This window comes from Dasypus novemcinctus, chromosome 13 (assembly GCF_030445035.2).
Source record: "Dasypus novemcinctus isolate mDasNov1 chromosome 13, mDasNov1.1.hap2, whole genome shotgun sequence".
Lineage (NCBI taxonomy): Eukaryota > Metazoa > Chordata > Mammalia > Cingulata > Dasypodidae > Dasypus > Dasypus novemcinctus.
This window is the reverse complement of record NC_080685.1, coordinates 82,398,623-82,422,506: the sequence shown is the minus strand read 5'-3', so window position 1 is coordinate 82,422,506 and position 23,884 is coordinate 82,398,623. Positions and strand designations below refer to the sequence as shown.

The following is a 23,884-nucleotide window of genomic DNA, read 5'->3' as shown; positions in this document are numbered from 1 at the left end:
TTATCTTTTCAAGTGCTTTCTATTTTCTATTTCATTTAGTTCTGCTCTTATCTTTGTTATTTCTTTCTTTTTTCTCCCTGTGGGGTTACTTTGCTGTTTTTTACTAATTCCTCCAAATGTGCAGTTAGTTCTTCAATTTTTGCTCTTTCTTCTTTTTTGATGTATGAATTTATGGCTATAAATTTCCCTCTCAGTACTGCTTTTGCTGCATCCCATAAGTTTTGGTATGTTGTGTTATCATTATTATTAGTTTCAAAGTAGTTATTAATTTCTTTTGAGATTTCCTCTTTGACCCACTGTTTTTCTAAGAGTGTGCTGTTTAATTTCCATATCTTGGTGTGAAATCTAGGTCTCTGGCCCTTGCAGATTTCCAGCTTCACTCCACTGTGGTCAGAGATATTATTTTGTATGATTTCAATCTTTCTGAATTCATTGAGCCTTTCTTTGTGACCTTGCATATGGTCTATCTTGGAGAATGATCCATGTGCACTTGAGAAAAATGTATATCCTACTGTATTCAGGTGTAATGATCTGTATATGTCTATTAGATCCAGCTCCTCTAATATACTGTTCAAATGTTTTGTTTCTTTAGTGATTCTTTTTTGAGATGTTCTGTCCAAAGTTGATAGTGGTGTATTAAAATCTCCCACTATAATTGTAGAGGCATCTATTCTTTCACTTAGTTTTTCCAGTGTTTGTGTCACGTATTTGGAGGCACCCTTGTTAGGAGCATAAGTATTTCTGATTGTTTATTCTTTTTGAGAGATTGTCCCTTTCACTAATATGTAGTATCCTTCTTTGTCTCTCACAATTGTTTCACATTTAAAGTCTATTTTGTCTGACATTAATAGAGCTACTCCTGCCTTTTTTTTTTGGTTATTGCTTGCTTGTAAGATTGTTTTCCAACCATTCACTTTCAGCCTCCATGAATCCCTGGGTCTAAGATGTGTTTCTTGTAGACAGCATATAGATGGGTCATATTTCCTTATCCAATGTCCCAGTCTGAATCTTTCGATAGGTGAGTTTAATCCATTGACATTCAGTGGTATTACTTTCAAGGAATTATTTATGTTAGCCATATTTTGATTGGACTTGTGTTTGTCATATTTTGTTTGTTTGTTTTTTCCTCTTTTTGTCTTTTTTGTTGCTCTTACACTCTCCTCCAACTCTGCCTCTCCTGTTTTTTCCTTTCTTCCTGCAGAACTCCCTTTAGTATTTCTTGAAGGGGAGGTTTCTTGTTGGCGTACTCTTTCAATTTCTGTTTATCTGTGAATATTTTGAACTCTCCATCATTTTTGAATGCTAGTTTAGCTGGGTAGAGTATTCTTGGTTGGAAAATTTTTTCTTTTAGTATCTTGATTATATCATACCACTGCCTTCTTGCCTCCATGGTTTCAGATGAGAAATTAGCACTTAATCTTATGTAGCCTCCCTTGTATGTAATGGTTTTCTTTTCTCTTGCTGCTTTTAGAATTTTCTCTTTGTCTTGAGCATTGGATAATTTGACAAGTATATGTGTTGGGGTGGGCCTGTTTGGGTTTATGATGTTTGGGGGGTGTGCATTGTGCTTCCTGGACATGTACATCCTTCTCTAACAGTAGATTTGGGATATTTTCAGCCATTATTTCCTGCAACATCCCTCTGTCCCCTTTCCCTTCTCTTTTCCTTCTGGGATGCCTATAATACGTATGTTTGTGCGTACATACGTATTTATTTTTGCATTGTCATTCAGGTCCCTAAATCCTAGCTGGATTTTTTCTATCTTTTTATCGATCAATTCTACTATCTGTTTGATTTCAGATGTACTGTCTTCCATGTCGCTAATTCTCTCCTCTGCCTCTTCTAATCTGTTGCTATTTGCTGAGAGTGTATTTTTGATTTCTTGAACTGTGGTGTTCATTCCCATCATATCTGTTATCTTTTTGCGTATGTCTGCAATTTCCTCTTCAAGTGTTTTCTTCATATTGTTAAACTCTTCCTTTACTTCATTAAGTTGGTCTCTAATATATGTTTTGAGATCTTTAATTACTTGTCCGATGTTCTGCTCCCCTTTTAGTTTGTTCATTGGATTCAGCCATGTTTTCCTGATTATTGGTTTGGTTTGTAGTTTTTTGTTGCAGTCTGGTCATCATTTTATCTTGATGGGTTTAATCAGTTCCTTAGCTTCTTTGTCTAGTCTTGGGGATTAATTAGTTGTTGTTCTTGCATAAGTATTATATCTTCTCTTTGTCACTTTGTTCTTCTTACCCTAATTTCTTGTTGCTGGCTAAGTTCACTTTGAAGGAAAATATTAGGGCCAGGTAAAGGAAACTGTGTAAGAAAAGATAATGTGTAAAGTAGTATTGGTAATAAATGTTAACAGCAACAATGTGAGATCTGGGAGAATGGATATTAGACTCATGTAAGTTGTGTGGAGTTATAGCAGTAAGTAGAGTCCCTATAATGAGAGAGTCAACTGAACATGGGGAGGAATATGGTATGAATTAGAAAGTCAGTGTTTTCATGAAAGAGGGAAAGAGAAAAGGAAGTCAATAATATCAAGTGGATAAAAGACAGAAAACAGAACAAAGGTATTAGAAATTAAAAGTTAGACAATTTGGGGACCAACGAAAGGGAGGTGGAATGTAAGAGAGACAGTAGATGATGGAGGATAGCAAGATGTGGGGGAAAGGGGATAGTGTAGGTGACCAAAATCAATTCACACAGAAATGAGGAAATGGTGGGTGAGGAAATTCAGCAAATTTGAGGTGCATCCTGTAGCACCTATTGTAAAAATAAAATAAAATAAAATGAAAAAGAGAAAAGAAAAAAAAGAGAAGGAAAAAAGGGGGGTGGGCAAAGAAAAGGAAGGGAAACAAGCAAGAAAAAGAAAAGAAGAAAAAAAAACCCTAAATAAATGAAAAAGGATCTTGTGGGATACAATGGGAGAAAAGACCAAAAGATAATGCATTATTAGCAACCAAGACAATAAAAAAAATGAAAAAAGAGAAAAAGAAAAAAAGCACATATGCCAAGGGCTAGGACAATCAAGGACCTCAGATAGACCTCAGGGCATGGTGGATTCAGGGATGGGAAGTCTGTGATATTACAAACTCAAGAGTTGTGAGTCTCTGGAGTGTGGGCCACCAGGGTTTAGGGGACACAGACCTGGGAACCACACATCTGGTTAACAGGGAGCCTGGGAGCACTGCAGTGCAACACAGCCTTCAGGGATCCCTGCAGCTTGGCACCAGCCCTAGGGGAGGGGTCACGCCCACAAACTCTGACCCCTGTGTCAGAAACCCAAAATTCCACCTCTCACAAGAGTCTCTTCTGTCACTGTCTCACCAAATCGTCTTCCAGATACCTCCCGCCCTGCAAGCTGCCAAAACAGCCTGCTGGGGGCGCCACTGTACTACAAACAATTCAGGGACCACTGCAGATGGGCCGCCAGCCCTAGGGGGAGGGTCTCTAGTCGGAAGCTCTGACCTCCGTGTCAGAAACCCAAAATTTCATGTCTCGCAAGAACCTCCTCCATCACTCTCTCACCAAATCAACTTCCAGACACCTCCCACCCTGCAAGCCCCTGAAGCAGCCTGCTCAGGGCTTGGGAACTCCCCAGTGCAGCAAAGCCTCCAGGAATCACTGGCGCTGGGCTGCCAGCCCCAGGTGGAAGTGTCCCACGTGCAGCCCCGATCTCCATGAAAGAGACCCAAAATCCTACCTTTTACAAGAATCTTCTCTGTCACTGTCCCACTAAATTGACATCCAGACACCTCCTGCCCTGCAAACACCTGAAACAGCTTGGTGCAGCAGAATTCCAACCCTACTCAGCCGCTTCTTTGCAGGAGAGATTATAAGGTGCACTCACTCAGATGCCATCTTGCCCCAGTTCTCCCAGTGTCCACTCTATGGTGCTATTTCTCCCATAGCCAGTATTCATGGGTCCAGGAATCAAGGGGTGGAAATTGGAGTGGCACCACTCTATTACCACTAGTGACCCACTAGGAAAATTTTTGCTTCCTGTCCCTGCAACCTTAAGCTCTGCTGATCTGCAGGTCTGAGTTCCAAAAGGAGGAATGATTCCACCAGGAAACACAACAATGATTCCATTGAACTGGAAATAAAGACTGCCATCTGGCCACTTTGGGCTCACCATGCCTCTGAATCAGCAGGCAAAGAAGGGAATTACTATATTGGCTGGGCTGATCGATCTTGATTATCAAGGAGAAATTGGACTGCATCTACATATTGGGAGTAAAGAAGAGTTTTCCCAGAATACAGGTGATCCTCTAGGATGTCTCTTAGTACTGCCATATCCTATGATTAAAGTCAATGGAAAACTGCAACAACCCAATCCAAGCAGGACTAACAATGGCCCAGAATTTTCAGGAATAAATGTTTTGGTCAGCTCACCAGGCAAAGAACCACGGGCAGCTGAGTTGCTTGCTGAGGGTAATGGGAACATGGAATGGATAGTGAAAGAAGGTAGTGATAAATATGGGCTTCAACCATGTGACCAGTTACAGAAATGAGGGCTGTTAATGGTCATGAATCTTTCTTCCTTGTTTTGTTATGAGTATGATTTTATAAGTATATAAAATGAATATCTTTGTTTTCTTCCCTAAACTTTTCCCTTATCAGATGACAAGTTGTATAGTTTCATGTCATAATATTTAAGGGTGTCAAATTTAAGAGTGAATATTATCCTAGGACTTGCACCTTATCCTGTAGGGAATTAATGCATTTCCAGTTGTACACAAGACATTTGAATATTATTAAGTGGAAATATATATGTATACATGTCTGTTATTGTTTTTATTTAGAGACTAAGTATGGTTTAAGATGAAGTGAATGTTTGCCAAGTTGACAAGGGGAGGACTGTGTTAGTTAGGGTAATGTGACAATTTGGTCAGGTAATTGTGTTCAGTTGATTGATCAAGCAAGTGATGGGCTCATTGTAATACAAGGACATTTATGAACTTTAGTCACCAGTGAATTTATTGCATAGATGGCTGATTATATCTACAATCAACCAAGGAGATTGCCATCAGCAATGAGTGATGTTTTATCCAATCAGCTGAATGCCTTAAAAGGGTAGGAGATTTCACCATGCAGAGAGAACTTTCTAGCTCAACTTCAGATAGGATAGCCAACATCTCCTGGGAACTCATCAAGGACCTTCATTGGAGCTCCTGGTTTGAAGCCTGCCTGTGGAATTTGGCCTTGTGCACCCTCACGGTCATGTGAGAGAATTTTATAAAATATTATACTAATTACAGATATCTCCTATTGATTCTCTTTCCCTAGAAATCCCTGGCTAAAACAGGCATATAAGAAAAACCCACATCCAACATTGTGTGCAATGGGGAAAGTTTGAAAGTTTTCCCTCTAAGATCAGGAACAAAATAAGTATGCCCACTGTCACCACTGTTATTCAATATTGTGCTAGAAGTTTTAGCTAGAGCAATTAAACAAGGGAAAAAAAAGCATCCAAATAAAAAAAGAAGAAGTAAAACTGTCACTATTTATGGATGATATGATTTATGTTTAGGAAATTCTTAACTGTCTATGACAAAGCTGCTTGAACTAATAAGCAAGTTCAGCAAAGTGGCAGAATACGAGGTCAGCATGCAAAAATCAGTAATGTTTCTGTACAATAATATTAAACAATCTGAGGAGGAAATCAGGAAAAAAATTCCATTTACAGCAGCATCAAAAGACTCAAACACCTAGGAATAAATTTAATCAAAGAAATACAGGACCTACATGCAGAAAACTACAAAATAATGCTAAAAGAAATCATAGATAACCTAAACAATTGGAAAGACATTCTGTGATCATGTATAGGAGCACTAAATATTGTGAAGATGTCAGTCCTACCTCAACTGATCTATAGATTCAATGCAATACCAGTCAAAATTCCAACAGCCAACTTCACAGAAATAAAAAAGGCAACTACCAAATTTATTTCGAGAGGAAAGTGTACCCAAATAGCCAAAAACATTCTAAAGAAGAGTGATGTGGGAGGACTTTCACTGCTTGAACTTGAAACATATTACAAAGCTACAGTGGTCAAAAGAGGATGGTATTGGCATAAAAATTGACACATTGGTCTGTGGAACAGAAATGAGAATCTAGAAATAAACCCTCATTACTACAGCCAATTAGTTTTTGACAAACCTACCAAGTCCATGTTAAGAGGACAAAACAGTCTCTTCAGTGTGCTGGTAGAACTGGATATCTATAACCAAAAGAATGAAAGAGAATCCTACCTCACTCCCTATACAAGAATTAACTAATAATGAATTAAAGACCTAAATATAAAAGCCAGGACCATAAAACTACTAGATGAAAATGTAGGGAAACATCTTGAAGAACTTATGGTAGGTAGTGGTTTCTTGGACCTTATACCCAAAGCATGAGTAAAAAAAGAAAAAGTAGATAAATGGGACCTCCTCAAATTTAAACACTTTTGTACCTCAAGAGACTTTGTCAAAAGGGTGAAAAGGAACCTGACTCAGTGGGAGAAAATATTTGGCAATCACATATCTGATAAGATATTAACATCCATGATATGTAAAGAGATACTACAACTCAACAATAAAAAGACAAACGACCCAATTGAAAAATGGGAAAAAGACTTGAATAGACTTTTATCCAAAGAAGAAATAGAAATGGTGAAAAAACACATGAAAAAATGTTCAACATCACTAGCGATAAGGGAAATGCAAGTCAAAGCTAAAATGAAGTGTTGCTTCATGCTTATCAGAATGGCCACTAAAAATGACAGAAAACTTTAGGTGTTGGAGAGGGTGTGGAGAGATAGGAACACTTACTGTTGGTGGAAATGTAGAATGGTATGGCCACTGTGGAGGACTGTTTGGCAGCCCTAAAGAAGTTGAACATAGATTTGCCACGTGAGCTGACAATACCACTAATGGATATACACCCAGAAGAACTGAGAGCAGAGACTTGAACAGACATTTGCACACTAATGTTCATAGTGGCATTATTCAAAGTTGCCAAAAGAGAGAAATAGCCCAGGTGTCCATTAACTGATGAATGAATAAACAAACTGTGATATAAACACATGATGGAATATTATGCAGCAGTAAGAAGAAACGAAGTCATGAAGCATATGACAACATGGTTGAACCTGGAGGACATTATGTTGAGTGAAGCCAGTCAGACACAAAAGGACAAATACTGTATGGTTGCCCTATTAAGAACTAAATATATTTTGTAAACTCATGGAGTTAAAAACTAGAATATGGGTCACCAGAACATAGAATGAGTTTAGAGAAGGGAAAGCTGAGGTTAACTTGTGCAGAACTGGTAAAAAGATGGTGTGTTAATCTTTGGAAATGAATAGAAAAGGTAAAAGCACAACATAATGTTCATAACTAGCAGTGTTTTTGTGAAATTATCTAGAAATTATCTCAGAGAGATAAAAGGAAGAAAATATGTAAGCAAGGTTAAAATACATGGAGTGTAGATGAATATATATATTCAGAGTTCCAGAAGGAAAAGAGAAAAGAATGGAGCTGAGAATTTTCCAGAACTGATGAAAGTCACTAATCCAGAGTCAAGAAAAATCCAAGGAGGTTGGATTAAAAGAAAAAGTCAGGGAAACGGATTAGGCTCAATGGATAGAGCGTCCACCTGCCACATGGGAGGTCCAGGGTTCAAACCCAGGGCCTCCTGACCAGTGTGATGTGCTGGCCCACGTGCAGTGCTGATGCGCTCAAGGAGTGCTGTGCCATGCAAGGGTGTCCCCCGCGTAGGGGAGCCCCACACGCAAGGATTGCACCACTTAAGGAGAGCCGCCCAGCGTGAGAAAAGCAGCTTGCCCAGAAGTGGCACTGCACACTCGGAAAGCTGACGCAGCAAGATGACACAATAAAAAAGAGACACAGATTCCCCATGCCGTTGACAAGAATATAAGCAGACACAGAACACGCAGTGGTTGGACACAGAAAGCAGACAACTCGGGGAGGGGGGGCAGGGCGAAGGGGAGAGAAATAAATAAAAAAGAAATCTTAAAAAAAAGAAAGAAAAAAAAAATCACACCTAGATTCTTCATAGTGGAACTGTGGAAAACTAAGGACAAAATGAAAAATCTTAAAAGCAGTCAGAGAGAAATGACAGATTACATGTCAAGATTACTTTCAAAGTTCAAATTGCAATTAGGGAACTAAAATAAGTATAATGATATGGACAATATGCAGAAGGAAATAGCTGTCTACTTAGAATTCCTTACCAGTGAAAATACATTTTAAGAATGTGGGTGAAATAAATACATTTTCATTCAAACAAAAAATAAAAGAGTATGCCAGCAGCTTACACTAGACTTCAGGCAGAAGGAAAGGTATCCTAGATGGAAGATTTAAAATGAAAATAAGAAGGAAGAGCAAGAGCAAAGTAAACTTCTGGGTAAACCTACATAAACAATGATAGTATAAAACAACATTCATAATTTCTTGTAGGTTTGAATGGGGTTGTAAAGATCCTTGTATTGATTAGGAAGAAGTCTATGTATTGATGAACTCTGGTTATAATCAATTAAAATTTTCCTATTAACATTTTTTTTTGATGAACACTAAAATACTAGGTACAGAGTACACAAATTTCAAACTAGAAGGCAGGCTGGAGGGAATGGAAGCTTAAAAACATATGGTCAGACCTAAAGAAGGCATAGAAGGAGAAAGAAAAACAAACATGTAACAAGAGGGACAAACAGGAAGAACAACATGAGATGGCAAAAGTAAATTCAAATATAACTGTAATTATAATATATACAAATGGTCTAATGCCTGATTTACGACCCAAAGATTATCAGATTTAAAAACAAAAGTAAGATTTATTGTATAGATTTAGAAAGGTTGAATGTAAGAGGAAGACAAGAGATACACCGGGCAAACACTAAAAAGAAAGCTATTTAGATACTAATGCAAAAGTACTACTAGAGGTAAAGTCAGCCATAATATAATGATAAATGGTTCAATTTACTGGGTAGCCATAAAAATTATAAACTGGTATGAACATTATGATACAACTCAAAAATATATAAAGCAAAAATTGACTGAACTATAATTGAAATGGACAAATCTATCATCATGTTAGGAGGTTTTAACTCATGTCTCAATTGAATTGTGTTAAGCTGACACAAATTTAGCAATAGAAGATGTCAGCAGTTCAATCACTGTACTTGATAAAGGACTATTTTGAGAACATTGTACCCAAGAGCTGCGAATCTATATATTCTTTACAAACATGCATGGAACACTTAAAGTAAACATTTTAAGGAATTAATAGGTCTAGACCATGTTCAGTGACAACATGGACCATGTGTTTCACCTCCTGTGGTCTTGAAAAAGGCTGATATCAATTGCTGAGTAGGATATATTAATGCTAAAATAGGGTCTCAGAAGGTCTTATGCCAATTTGAAGATTCCCTTTGTAGTTTTTTCTATCCGTCATTAGAAGTTCCATATGAAATGAGCGCTGCTAAAATCATACCATTGTTTTCAATAATGGTATCACCAGGATAAGTATATTTTTCTTCTTCTAGCACTAAATTCTCTATTTCCAGTGATTTTAAGTTAATCATGGAAATTGTGTCCATCTATGTTTCTATCACTTTACCCTAAATAACATCAGGATAGATAAACCTCTTCATTATGGTCAGCTTAAAAGCTAGTTTTAAAGATTTAATTTGGGGTGTGCAAGTATAATGTTTTCCCTTCATATACTTAACCTAAGTTGTATGAATAACAATTTTATATTATGCAGGTGTATGACTGTCACTTAAAAAATCCCAATTAATGGATTAAATTGTACAAATATTTCCTCACCCCTGCGTTAAAAACTTCTGATATAGGTACCTTTGACAGGGATCTTTTCTTTGGAGAAGAATTAATTATAATGAAAGGAGAAGTTCTAGTAACTGAGTCACAGTAGAAGCAGAAGTGGTTATTAGTTTACAATATTTTTCCAAGTCTTTAGAGTATAGTAACTTCTTAGGTAGGAAAATGTATTGTTTGGGGAAAAATATATATGGTGTAGTTTGTATAATCAGAAAACCAAAATTGACAGAATAATTGCTCAGAAGATCAACCAATTTGTAGAATTTTCTTATTTTTGTATATTGCGCTACTCCCCTACTGATGTGTAATAATTCCCATTTTACAAACGTAGGAACCGAGAAACGGAAGCGTCTCACCCAAAGTCTAGCTATGACAATGGGTTATGCTAAAAAAAATTTTTTTTGTTTCATAATTATACTCTGTCCTCATTTTTGAGTAATAGGTACATGGCCATGCAATAGATCTTTTTTTGTTGTTGACCAGGTAACACCCAACTTTGGTAAGAAAGTCTAAGATTAGTGTAATTAAATTTAATTTTAGGTTCCCTGATTCCAAATTCTTTACTTTTTCCCAAGACACCTTGTCTGACTGTTATATTTCATGACTAACACTATATTCATACCACATTTGGCTTCTTCCCATCATCTTACCTGCTGTATGAATAAAATATGAAGCAATCCCCATTTGAAATAAAAATACTGTTACCATGTGTCATGGCTGGCAGTGTTAGTAGAAGGCCTTCCACAGAAGATCACTGCATAACAGCCCAGCCCTGGGTAATCTTTTGAATGTTCTTTCCAAGATTCTTCCTACATCTCTTCTCTGTAGGGCCTACATAGGTTACAGAGCAGGTAGAAAGGCAGAATGGGTTACAAGTAAATAAGCAGCACCCGGCAGACCTGGTCTGGATTCCAATTTTGTCATGAACCACTGAGTTAGCCTGGCCTCAATTTCTTCATCTATAAAATACTGATGAAAGTACCTAATACACAGAGTTATGGCCATTATTAAGTGAGACAATAGTAAAACCTGCTTTTAACACGTGCCTTAGTGTTCTGTAAATTTCATCTATTTGTATTAGTCCCTCCTTCCCTCATTCTATAGAAATAGCTTTTTGAGACTGGTGCCTCACTGAGCTCCTAAACTGCCCGTGTCTCTGAGGCCCACCATCTGTGAATGTTTCCAAAAGTTAGTGCTTGGTTACACCGCAGACTGAAGTATAGGAATGTCTGTCTTCCACATGTGCAGGCAAGTGGAGCCACTACCGTTTTGCTACTTGACAGGGCTATTTAGCAGGTGCACATATGTTAACATTCCTGAGTCAGGAGGGGGCAGCTCTGGATTTCAGAAACCAGGCCACAGCTGGAGTGAGGCAGGAGCCGGGAACATCATTAACTTGAGCTCCGAATTTGCAGTCTTAAAGGAAAGCGCCCTAAAACGATGAAGGCTCTAACAGACAATACCCATCGACTAATTTCCAATTCCGTGTGCACGTGATGTGAAAATATTGCAGACTGAAGCACTTTTTCAGGTACTTTGCTTGTCGGGGGACTGTAGCCTTGACGCCCTGAAGACAGGACTGAACCCAAAGTGGAAGCAGGCTGGCCAGTGCCGAGGACGCCGGGGGTCGTTTCTGGCTGGGCTGTAAGCGGCACGTGGGCCGTCGGGCAGGCACTTGCGCTCCCCCTAGACCCTTTGGCCGCGGGGTCGCGGGTAGCTCGCCTTCGCCGCAGGCTCGGTCTTGACGGCCGCGCGGCCCAGGTGAGGCCGCCGGGCGCGTCCCCGCGCGTCCCTTCCCCCTCCCGGCGACTTCCTGGTTTGCTGAAGGTGCAGGAGCCGCTGCGGGCGGCACCGGTCGCAGGAACTGAGAGGCCCCTGCTCTGGTGGCGGCGGGGGCGGCGGCCGGCGGCGGCGAGGGTGGCGGCCGCGCTGCTGCTGTCACAGAAAGGCTCTGGGGTGGGGTGGGGTGGGGTGGGAGGAGGGGAAGCGCCGGGGGCGCCGCGGACATGGGCCCGCCGCCGCCGCTGCTGTGAGCAGCCTCCTTCCCTGCGGGGCGGCCGGCGGGGGCGGGGGCGGCGCGACCCTCGGGCTTCTGGGCGGCGGACTTCGAGGCCGGCGCCGGCGGGCGGGGACGGACGGTCCCACACCGACATGTAACCATGGACTGCAGGACCAAGTGAGTGGTGGGTGGCAGGGCCGGCGGCGGGCGGGCGGCGGGCGGCGGGCGGCGGGCGGCAGCCCCTCCCAGCCCCGCGCCCTCGGCCCGCTCGGCGCCCGGGCGCCCGGCCGGCTCCCGGGGACCGCAGATGTGGGGCGCGGGGCGCGGGGCGCGAGGCGCGGGACCCGGGGCGCGGGGCGGTCCCCCGTGCTCCTCTCCGGCCGATGGGACGGCGCTAGGCCGCAAAGCCTGCCCGGCCCCGCGCCCCGGCACGGCGGGTTCGGCGCGGCCAGCAGTCCCGCTTTGATACCCGCATCCCGGGGGAGAGCGGGGAGCCCAGCGGCTCCTGCCGCCACCCGCTGTGGGTTTCTCATTCTTTCCCGAGTGTGTCAGATGTGACTCGTCCGGTTGTCTGTCCTTTACTGCTGCCCCGAGGGAGTCAGCGTTAAGGTTAAGCTGTTATTATTTAAAGTGCTTTCCTAGTATTAAGATGACCATTTTAAAAAAAGTGTACTTATCTGTTTTTTCTTCTGATTTATCTTCTTATCAATTAAATTGGTCTCTGATGTTTGTTTACATAGTCACTGTGTGTATGCATGGTGCTTGCAAAACGGTATCCAATTAGATGGTATTTTTATGTGTGTGCTAAAGCATACATCAATGGATATTTTCTAAACGAGAAAATGACCAGAAATAAAGGTAATTAATTAGGTAAAAAGCAATTAGATAAATGTGGTCATTTGTTTCTGGGTATTTTAGGAGACATGAATTATATGTTTTTGTCCTGAAATTTATTTTGAAAAGAATTCATTCTTTCCTCCCAGTCCCCCAAAATTTAAAATATTGAATGTCCTGTATATTCAAATAATGAATAATGAAAAACATGACAAGCCTTTTGAATTTCACAGAAATAGTACTGAATCAATATTTACTTTTTTACACCTCAGGGAGATGCTAAAGAATATTGGGAACATTAGGAAAAATATAAATTATGTCATTTATAATAATTTTATTTGGTGTTTAATATCATGGAGGGTTGGGGTAAGAGTGTAGAAAAGTATACTTTTGACGATTATATTGTGAAAGAGGAGCTTACTCGAGTCCATACTGTTCTCAGTGAAACAAGTTTTATAGTGGGAGGGCTGAGGAAATGTGTATTTGGGCATTAATTTATATGGTTTCTTACTTCCTATGTTTCTAGACTCATGTCTTGTAATAAGACATTTTTTCAAAGCAGTATTTATTTAGAAGTCATCTGGCATTAGTTTCTTGAAGGAAGTAGGTATTAAAACAGTCAATGTAAAAGACTTAGTGTCTTGTTGGCAGGAATAACTGAAATATATGAACACTAGCCATTTAGACACTGTGTTATCAGATTGCTTAGTCTTTTATCTTCCAGCAGAAAGGGAGATTAAAACAGAACTATGCTTTGAAAAAAAAAAAGTCTCTCAATAGATTACAAGTTGCTTTTTGGAATTCAGTCATTGAATAAGTGGAAAAAACTAATATTGAGGCAGATGCCCATTTTCCCCATAGATAATTGACATAAAGCTATTCTTATTTTGTTAGCTTGAAATCTATGTGTAGTTTGGTACTTTAAAAATGTTTAAGTACATTAATTACATCTCAAGAAATGTAAATCCAAAGTATCACATTTAAGGAGCATTATAAATGTTTTATGGTGGTCTAGAAGGTCTGCTTATAGCCCATGATACTTGAGGAACCCAGCAGGTGAAACCAGGTCTCCATCACTTACACTTATGTTGCAAGTCAGGTTTTGAAGAAAACTAAGTCTGCTGTTAAGCGATATAGGGCAAGGTAGAAGAGACCAATTTTAATCCAATAAGATAAAAACAATGCCTTGCATTTATATGATACTTTACATTTTATAGAGTAATTCTGCATATATTATTTGATTTATAATCCTCGCAATTATTCTGTAAAGTGAACAAGGCACTTTATAGGTGAGAAAACAGGCCCAGAGGTTAAATGCTTGGCTTTAAATCTCAGAATCTTAAGCCTAAGATCTCTTTAGTTGCTGAACTGGGAAAACACGTATTGCTATGGTTATTTCTGCTATACTATGGTCATATATTTACATGGGCTATACTGAGACTAGAACAAGGTTAATTTTAGAATTAAGAAAATAAAACTTTATAGAGATGTTTATTTATATGTCATAGGAAATAAACATAACAAAGTTCTTTTTCTTTTAGGGAAAATCCGGAAAGAACTTTTGACTTGGTATTAAAAGTGAAATGTCATGTCTCTGAAAATGAAGGTATGTTAATTCTTAAAATGATTAATTGAGTCTGTCAAAACAAGTGTTAAATTGTAGACTGCTGGAACATGATAGAATCAGGACAGTAGTGTTAAATGTGTGTTCTGTAACTAGTGTCTCAGATTACTATTAATAAAAGTTTCTTTTTTTTTTTTTGCCATGGGATTGTAGAAATCATGAATACTATCTGTGCAGCTTGAATTTCAAGTGTGTGTTAAGCCCATATAATTTACAACTCAACTCTACCATTTGTTGATACAATTATTGTTAGTTTTGGTAGAAGCGGCACATCTTTTCATTTTCTTTCATTTGGTTTTGAAAATGTAGCTCCTTTTTTAAAACAGTAGGGCACATTCTCCTGCCAGTACCAATGGGAGCTGCAACTATTCCTTTCTAATGTTTCCAGAATGCAGACTGCAGACTGAGTAGGCCCTTCTGTTGGATATTCTCCTGTAGCATAGTACATTTAGAGGGAGGCAAACAAAAGTGTGACATTACTTGGAAGGATTTCTTTCAGCTGTTTGTTCTAAGTTGACAAGACAACTTAGGTATGGTGATTTTTGTCATCTTCTGCCCCCTCTCCCTCCCTTTTGTTGTGTTGTATACTTGTATATGTGGGGAGGAGTAGTGGGAAATAAGGAATTACCTTTCTTGCTTATTTCCTTTTTAATATGTCCCTGTGTAGCTCATTTTCATGGACATCTCCAAAGTATGATTTGCTTGTAGTACACTTGGACTATAGATAGCGTGATTAAATGTGGGATTTTTGTGGAGTCTAGCTGGCCGTCTTAAATTAAAGGCTGCTGATGTGCTCAGCTAAAATCTTACCTTGGTGCAGTTACATGCTCTTAAGCAATTTGGAGCTGCACACCTTAAAATAGAGCGCCCAACCAGGCTGTGTTAAAATGGGCATGGCTAATTTTAGGTAGGAAGGCACACATATGTCTGGCTCCATTAGCCCTGCCTGCTGCACTTTCTGAACTGCTTGAACTACAGCTGTGTTCAGGCTTGCCCCTTGGCAAGGAGTGATCCTAGGTTTTAGGGTATCTTTTCCAATTTAAAAGGTTATTGTTTGTTGTCTTATATTAGTACAAATGTCCATTTGAGTTCTTTCTAGGCCCAACAGAGTTCTCTTTGCAGATTCAAATGGATACATTGTTTTTTCCAGCTCCAGTTTAAATCTATTGTATAGTATACTTATGGTATGAGTAATTCTTGAAAATAACTATCAGAACATTAGCTAAGGTGTGTGAAATTATGCTTACTTAATTGTCAAGCAGACTAAATTTGTTTGGGAAACATGGATTGTGTATAATTTTAAATGCACGCTACAGTGATCTTGATATAAGGACCCATCTGCCTTATATAACACCTGATCTGTGCATGTGTTAGTGAGATGGTGACCTTTCCATAGAGACTTTGGAATTGTTTACTTCCTCCTACCTCCCTTTGCTTTTTTCCATTTTTCAGGAACGTGTTATTCCAGTGTTTATTTTCTACCTCTGTTCTTCTTTTGTTACTGTGTTAGTCAGAGTTCTCTAGGGAAACAGAAGCCACAGGAGATGTCTATAAATAGTATGAGATTTTATAAAATTGTCTCACGAGACCATGGGGAGGCACAAGTCCAAATTCTGCAGGGCAGGCTGCAAACCAAGGGCTCCCATGAAGGTGTTTGATGAGTTCCCCTGGAGACATGGCTGTTTGAAGTAGAGATGGGAATTCTCTCTGAATGCTGAAATCACTTCCCCATTAAAGGCCTTCAACTGATTGGATAAAAAGTCACTCATTTTTGGGCAGTTTCCTTAGTTGATTGTAGATGTAACCAGTCATCTATGCAATCAATTCACTGGTGATTAAAGTCCATGACATGCCTTGTATTGTGCTTACTTGACTGAAAAACTGGGCACCATTACATGGCAGAGTTGACACACTAGCCTAACCATCACACTTACCTTCCTGCCTTTTCACCCTTTTTATTGTTTAAATTGCTACTTAATAGAAACATCTTTGTATGTGTTTGGTGGAGTTGGAAATGTAATAAATGGTTAAAATAAACTCTTTTGGCCTCTTTATAGGTTGCAGTTAATCCATTCTGCCATTAAGATTACTAGTTGGCAGCAAATTCTCAAGATTTTAAAAAAAGCCATGTGAAAAACAATACCAGCCTTTCTTCTTTTGATTGTGACTTAAATATTATGAATATGACTAATATTGTAGCATCTGACCAGTTATAATTTTTTGTGCTGTAATTTTGTGGTATCTATAATTAAGAGGGCTGTAAAAAATAAAATATTACGTCAAGTTGAAAGTTTGATGTTTTGATAATGTTTTATTAATTTTCTGATTTATTGCTAAACATTACAGGGAAAATATGTACAAATTAAAGAAGTCATTGGAATATTCTTATTTAACTATCAATAGTCTATTGTGTTTGTTTTAACAAGGGTATGGTATGTACATCAGTTTGTTTAAAGTAGAATAAAAGTTTACTTGCTAACATTTAAATCAATACGGATGAAGTTCACAGATAGTAATTGACCTGGAAAACAAAATGTATAAAATTTGAATGCTTTTGGGTTCAAAGATGAAAGTGGTTTAAATAATAAGGACCCTTGATAACTCCTGTAAGAGGAAATTCAGAAGCAGGTCATCAAAGATCTAGGTTCTTTCTGTGTCTCAGCTTTGCTACCCATAGTAATAGTTCCATCAGAAGGCTTAGATTCCCTGTGGTTATAGGATGGCTGTCAATAGAAGTTGGAATTCTGCTTTCTTGTTTATGACTGTGGGGGTGACAGGCTAGTGCTTGTCATATCTGTCTTTTTAGAGCCGGAAAGTTTCTTTCCCAGAACCCACAAGGCACTTCTCCTTCGATCCTGCTGGTCTGAGTTAGCATGGGCCTGACCATTCCTGAAATAACAGAGGCAGAATGGTGAGGTATCGAGATTACCATGATTGATTTATTGAGCATCTGGCATAGAATAGATGTTGAGAAATAAAATAAAATGTTCTTTGTAAATGGTTTCTAAGAATATTGGTTTATTTTTTGATGACTCTCTTTGATTAAGTAAAAAATATGATGCTCAGTGTAGACTTGGTTTAAACAAAATTGGTAATATTATGTTAAGGAATTTGGTATGTTTCTCTTACTTTTTAATAGGGAACACTTAAATTTTTTCATTTATCCTGAGTAACTTAGATCATAAGTCTCTTCAGAGATGAATTATTATTAATTAAGTTATAGTTGGTAGTTTGAAATGGCATTAGTTGTTGAAATATAACTTGATGTGCCTACTTCTGCACTTGCTTCAAAGGGCATTATGACATTGATTTTCTGAAAAAGTTACATTTTAGAATACTCTTGCCAATAACATGGTTTTATATGGAGAACCCACAGAATTAAATATTGCCTCGAGAGGGGCTGGTAGTATTTCCTTATAGTGTCCTCTTTGTGTTAACAGAATTGGTTCTGGTGGTGGCCTAGGTACTGTTTGGGAGCATCTCCTAATGGTGGTCTCTCTGGCAGGACAACCTTCCTAGTAACTTCTGTTCCAGTTATTATCCAAGAGAGAAGTCAAAATTCAGATGTGTTAATGCTCTTCCTGGTAGATCTCCAAGCTAATTGCTGCCCTTAATCTTCTTTTCGCTTTCTTTCTAGCTTCCCAGCAGGCAGGGAAGTACAGCCAGCAGTGACGTCCTCTTCTCAATACTAATAACAGAACTTATTGTTACAATATTGCCCTCACTTTCCCCGAAGTGATTCAGGACTTCAGGGGAATGAAAAGTAACTCTTCCTCAATAAAATTAAAACTCGCTAAGGGTTTCTCTTCCTAGCCTTGGTACTCTAGCTTTCTTTTTTATATTTTGTGGATCACCCCTTCCCTCCCCACAGATTTAGTGGTAACTAATATTTTTGTAGCATTTACTCTGTATTGACACAATTCTAGATGTTTTACATGTACTAATTATTTAAGCCTCATAATAATCCTATGAAATAGGAAATATTTTCTTCATTTGCCTATGAAGAAACGAAAGCATGGAGAAATTAAGAAACTTGCCCAAGGTCATCTGGTTAGTTGTAGGTCTATCTTTGAACTCAGTCAGTCTGGCTCCAGAGTTTGTATTTTAATCACTGTGTTCTATTGCCTCTCATAATATAGTGACCTTGCATAAGTTCAATATAAGCTGTCTTATTATCATGTGAGAAGATATTAGACTATAAACTATATATGGTACAGGTAATTTTAAAAAAGTAAGTAATACAGTATATTCCCTGAAATTAATGAATCCAGTGTTGTTCCATGTAAAAGTTACTGAGTTTTTCCTTGTGGTTTACTCTGGTTCAGGAGATCTCTCCCATCCCTACTACTCTTTTTTGAGATTCCCATTTCTATCTTTAGTGAATCTTTGATCTAACAGTTATAGCTGTTTTCACATTTTTAGCAAGTCGTGTCTTTATTTCTTTCTGTTTACCTAGAATAATTTCTCTCAGGAACGAATTCCTCTTTGCTACTGAGTTCCTACTTTAATCAGTCCATCCAACTCAGTATCAAATTATCCATCTTTCTGATATCTAGCTCATATTAATCATTTATCTGTCTTCTACACTTTTCCTTAATCAGATCCTTAAGCCAAAGAATCCTAACTTAGGTTTTGCATTTAATGACTTTTTCTCTGTAAGGACACCATTTATCTGGAATCCACAGCATTTTGCTTCTGCCTATATTTTATCACTTACTGTGTTCTTACAGATATGTATCTAAATGTCTTTTTGTCCAACCAGAAGTAAGTTCTCCAAGGACTGGGCCATGACAGAAATTTGTATGTTTATAGGAAAACCCTAGTACAGTCTCTGGCATATTTAAAGAATAGTCACAGAATCAATAAAAGGAACTGGACTTAGAAAAAGGCCTGGCCATGGAATAAATGAATGTTGATCAAATTAAATCACAGAGCTGTTTTTTTATAGAAGTGACCTCAAATGCATGCTGGTATCACAGTAATAGATGCACTAGAAACATATACCCATACATGTCTTGGACTGGGCTGTTTTGACATACCCTACGCTCAGGCTCTCTCCATTCCATACCCACATTTCCTCCTCTGTTCTCACATCACAAGATTTGCAGGGCCATTTTTTCTATATGCATGTTTATGGAGGCTCTGTGAAAGCCCACCATACCTGTCACATATCAAAAACCCAACAAAACTTTAACATTTATAAAGTAGAGCTTTGATGAATCATACATATAAGTGGTTTAGAGACTACATTATTGCCTTATGTGGGAAAAAAATCTGTGCAGTCATTATCTTAGCTTGGCAGAGCTGCTATGACAAGTACCACACCTATGGGTTGGTTTAAACAAGCTTTTATTATCTCACGGTTTTAAAGGCTAGGTCAAAATCAAGATGTCGACAAGGCCATGCTTTCTCTGGGGACAGTACTATTCTGGTGATGGCAGTCCTTCCTCACGTGGTGATCTCTCTCTCATTCCTCCCTTGTCTGTTCTGACTGCTGGCTTCTTCTGACTGTTAGAATTTCATCTCTATAAGGCTTCCAGTCATGTGGATTAAGATCTGCCCTGATTCAATTTGGTAACCCCTTAATGAATAGTATCTTCTAAAGGTTTTACTTACAAATGGGTTCACACCCACAGGAACGTGGGTTAAGATGGGTTAACATGCCTTTTCTGGGGTCCATGATTCATCCCCCAGTAGTCTCTGTCTTATAGGTGTGGTTTCCATGATAGTTATTTTTGCTCTGGCTTTGTGCTCATTAGAGAACTCTTTCTGTGTCCCTCTCAATCTAGATGAACTACGATAAATTTAAGAGTAATCTGGAATGAAAGTGTTTGTACTAGGTTGTTGGAGAAAATGAAAGGTTTCATTTTCTTATGCTTGGAACGTACCAGAGACTAAATTTAATGATTCTTCAGAACCTTATATTCGGTACATGCCATTTTTGTTCATTGTTTGTATGCATTTTGTTGTACATAGTTAAGACTAGCTTTTTTAAAAAAATATTTGCTTTGGACCATTACATCCTTTTAACATAATTGCCAGCATGTGAAAAAGCAAATTAAATCACTGTTCAATTGTTCATTATTACTTTGATAGGAATGTTGCAAAGTTAATATTTAATAGTTTGATTTTAATTTGTCTCAGTGGGTACTTTATTTGTTCATATGTTCTTTATTTTTGTCGTTTAAATCCAAGGTGACCTCTTGATTTTCAAGGGTAACATTTCCCACTTGTTACATGTAGGAGGCAGTTTTTTTCACAGTGGTATGCGCTCTCTAGCTATTGTTTGGCTGGCCACTGCTATATTGCCAGTGTGCGACATGTTTGTTAAGTTTTCTTCCTGGAACTTTCTTGTTTTCTTGATTTTTAAGGTAATATATTCCTGATATACCTTTGATAATGTTTTTTCATGTGGATGTTTTGAAGACTCACACGTCTCTATTTCTTTTCCTTTAAATTTTTATTTTCAACCTGTTAGAGGGCAGTAATTAACCTTTAAAAATACATTTTAAGGGTTATTGAATATTAGCAGTAGGCAGGTGGCTATGGTATTAGTTTAGCTAACAGTGAAAATCAAAGGGATTAAGTACAATATATGTTCATAATCAATTCCGAAGGGACCCTTTCCTGGAAGATTTTTTTTTTCATTTTTATGTTTTTCATTCTGGAGCTAGAAAGAATTAAAAATAACTTTGAGAAGTTCTTGAAAAATTGTCGTTTTCCTATATTGCCAGGCTGATTGGTTTTCCCATTGTTATGTTTATTTTGATCATAGTTAGACTTTTAGTTCATATAAATTAAGGATGAGTTGGTTTAGTTCAGGTAGTGGTTTACTTTCATCTGTAGAGAAGGATGTCTTGGTACATATTTACATGGTAGGTTAGTCACTGGCCTTGTGGGGAACTTGCCAGAGGTGGCCCTGAATTGATTATTAGAGGGTCTAGGTGACTGATACCCCTTGGTGTCTTAAGACACACTGAGGTTAAAAAAACCCGTAAAATAGAACTGGAAGTTTCCTCAAAGTGTACCTAGTCCAGTCCTTTAGAGGAGACATTGTTATGATGCCCTTTACAATTCCTGTAGCGTCTTTGCTACCACCCAGCAGTACCATTGGCTTCAAGCTGCCTGGTGCCGGCATGTAGACTCTCAGAGGGAGTGTTATACAGGCTTGCTTTAGCCCAGGTACACCTCTGTTTTAAAATTACTTCTCTTCTCACCGCTCTTCAAATTAAAATTACTTTAGGTAGGTGGGTGTTGCTCAATGTATTTATCTGATTGAAGTAATTCACTGTGAGGTGTGAACAACGGATTGACAGCCCTTAAGGGAGCATTTTAGTTTTAAAGGAAGACTTGTTAACTGGAATGAATGAAACAGACTGCAGTTTGCTATAGTGGAAAGATATCTAAGCTAAGCATTAACAGTACATCTAACTGTCAAATTCTGGTTAGGTTTTGCCATTTCTTCCGCATTTATCTTGACACTCCATTTCTAATTTGTGTGTAACAGCTTTAATAAGTTTGTAAGTTTATTTAGTCAGAATATTTGCTCGGTGAATCTCATTAAGGCATTTTTTGTTTGTTTAAAGTTCTTAGTTAATGAAATAAAGTTTAACATCATGGTTATATGGCCTTATTAGTCAATTAATTTCCTCATTAAGCTTCAGCTAGGTGTTTTCAAGATTCATGTGTTTTTATAGAAATAGTAATAAAAACTACTCATTTAATAGATACTCTATATGTTAAGAACTGTACCAACACCTACTTGTTCCATTTATCTTCACTATAACCATATGAGGTGGGGTCTGTTATCTTTATCATAAAAATGAGGAAAAGAAGCTTCAGAAAGGTTAAATTACTTGTTTATGTTACACAGCTTAGGTGGGACTGGGATTTGAACCTGTTCCTTACTTTAGGACCTGACCTTTTAATTTTTACAATGTGGTGCCTCTAAAATACTCATCTTGTTTTTTTCTTTCTACTATCATTGACTTTTTCACAGCCGTTTTAGAAAGTCACCACTTTTGGAAAATTCCTAATTCTAAACTTTGCTAGAGTTGTTGCAATATTACATAAATGTTTAACAGACAGTGAAAGAAGATCATAGGAAAAAAATGTCTAAGCATCATAAGAAGTATTCAGCCCTTGTTCATTCATTCAGCGAAATTTTCTGAGTGCCAATAATGTGTTAGGCCCAGATGAAAAGTAGTTAAGATCAATCATCTTCTCCAAGGGGAAATGTCCGTTTCAAATCAGTGATTGTGATACAGTGTAGTAAGGCTGGTGATAGAGCGTGCACAGTTTATACCACTGGAGATGAAGAGGGTTCCTAACTGTGTATGGGGCTTAAGGGTTAGTGGAGGATTGGGGAGAGCCAGGCGTAGGCCTGAGGTGAGGGAGAGACAGAAAATGCTATATCTACTGTCAACTCTCAGTTGTGTCAGGTTACATTTTTCTAAATATGGTCTGTGTTTTACTTCATATTCAGAATTTTGTGTGAGTAGGTGAAGAATGTATTGCTTTTGGTATAAATATTTACATCTAATGAGAAAGGTTGGGAAGCCTTGTCACTGCTACAGTGCAGTCTGCCTTGAGGCAGGGAGTTGTCTGTTTTAGTTTTGTTTACTCAGAGCCTAGAACAGTGTCTGTTTCATTCATGTGCTCAGTGAATGCTTGTTGATTTCTTGAAGCACTATGATGTAAGTGCTAAGATGACTTTAAAAAAAAAGAAGTAGAAATTGTATAGGATGCTAAGTTTCTTAATTGTTATTAAAGTATAATAGCCATTGAAAAAGTGAAAATTGTGAAGAGAAGCTACAGAAAAGAAAGATGTAAAAGAAGTTCCTGAGTGATTCACTTGGTATCTACCTTGTGGTAGTTCCGTTCTACCTTGAAGTAGGTTTTTAAAGCCTTGCTTTATGCTGCCCACTAGATTTTAGGTTGTTGAGGTCACTGTCTTTGAAGATGTCTCACATATGGATGGTGCTCAGTAATTACTCGAGTTATTTTCTATTATTTAAGTGAAATAAATAAGATTGTGTTGTATAACTAACAGCTGTTTTAGATTTCTTAAATCTTTTAAAAATTTTTAATAAAAGAACTTTGAAAGACTAGATTTTTATCAGTACAATCAATGGGTGCTTTATTTAAACAGAAAAATTTTTTTTTAATAGAACTGTTCAGAAACCACAAACTCTGTAACTAGGCAGAACTGGTAAAGATCAGATAGTGTCTTTTCCTCTTTCAGTTCCTACTTATCATTTGACTTTGAAAAGAAAAAGCACAGAACTATCAGTTTAGTACATCTTATGGTCTTCTGCAAATGTGTAAGCTTCCAGAAATTAGTCATTTCAAAAATAATTTTGACTTGGCTTGGTAGAAATGCACCAGCACAAGGGTGTGTTTAGTACTCAAATTTATCATTAATTAAAATTTAGCAAACTCTTTAAAATTTTGTCATCTGATAAGTTATGCAATTTAGACTTCTTTATTATTTTGGTAAAATATTATTTGAAATAACTTATGAATTTGTATAGAAAACATTGGTTGAAATGAGACCTAAATAAGTTCAGGTATATTTTA

At 38.1% G+C, this 23,884-nt stretch overlaps 1 protein-coding gene across 7 annotated transcripts in view; it reads left to right on the top strand.

Moving 5' to 3' along the window:
* Window positions 1-23,884, top strand: part of DENND1B (DENN domain containing 1B) — a 296,281-nt gene that overhangs the window by 19,054 nt on the left and 253,343 nt on the right. For 3 of the 7 annotated variants that reach the window (XM_023584048.3, XM_023584046.3, XM_071207634.1), the window contains exon 2: window positions 14,223-14,287. In XM_023584048.3, coding sequence (XP_023439816.2) covers window positions 14,223-14,287 — 65 coding nt within the window. Of the gene's footprint in view, window positions 1-11,854; window positions 12,025-14,222; window positions 14,288-23,884 lie in introns of those variants that run through there. The other 4 variants (XM_058274918.2, XM_058274916.2, XM_071207635.1 and 1 more) reach the window with 4 other exon arrangements.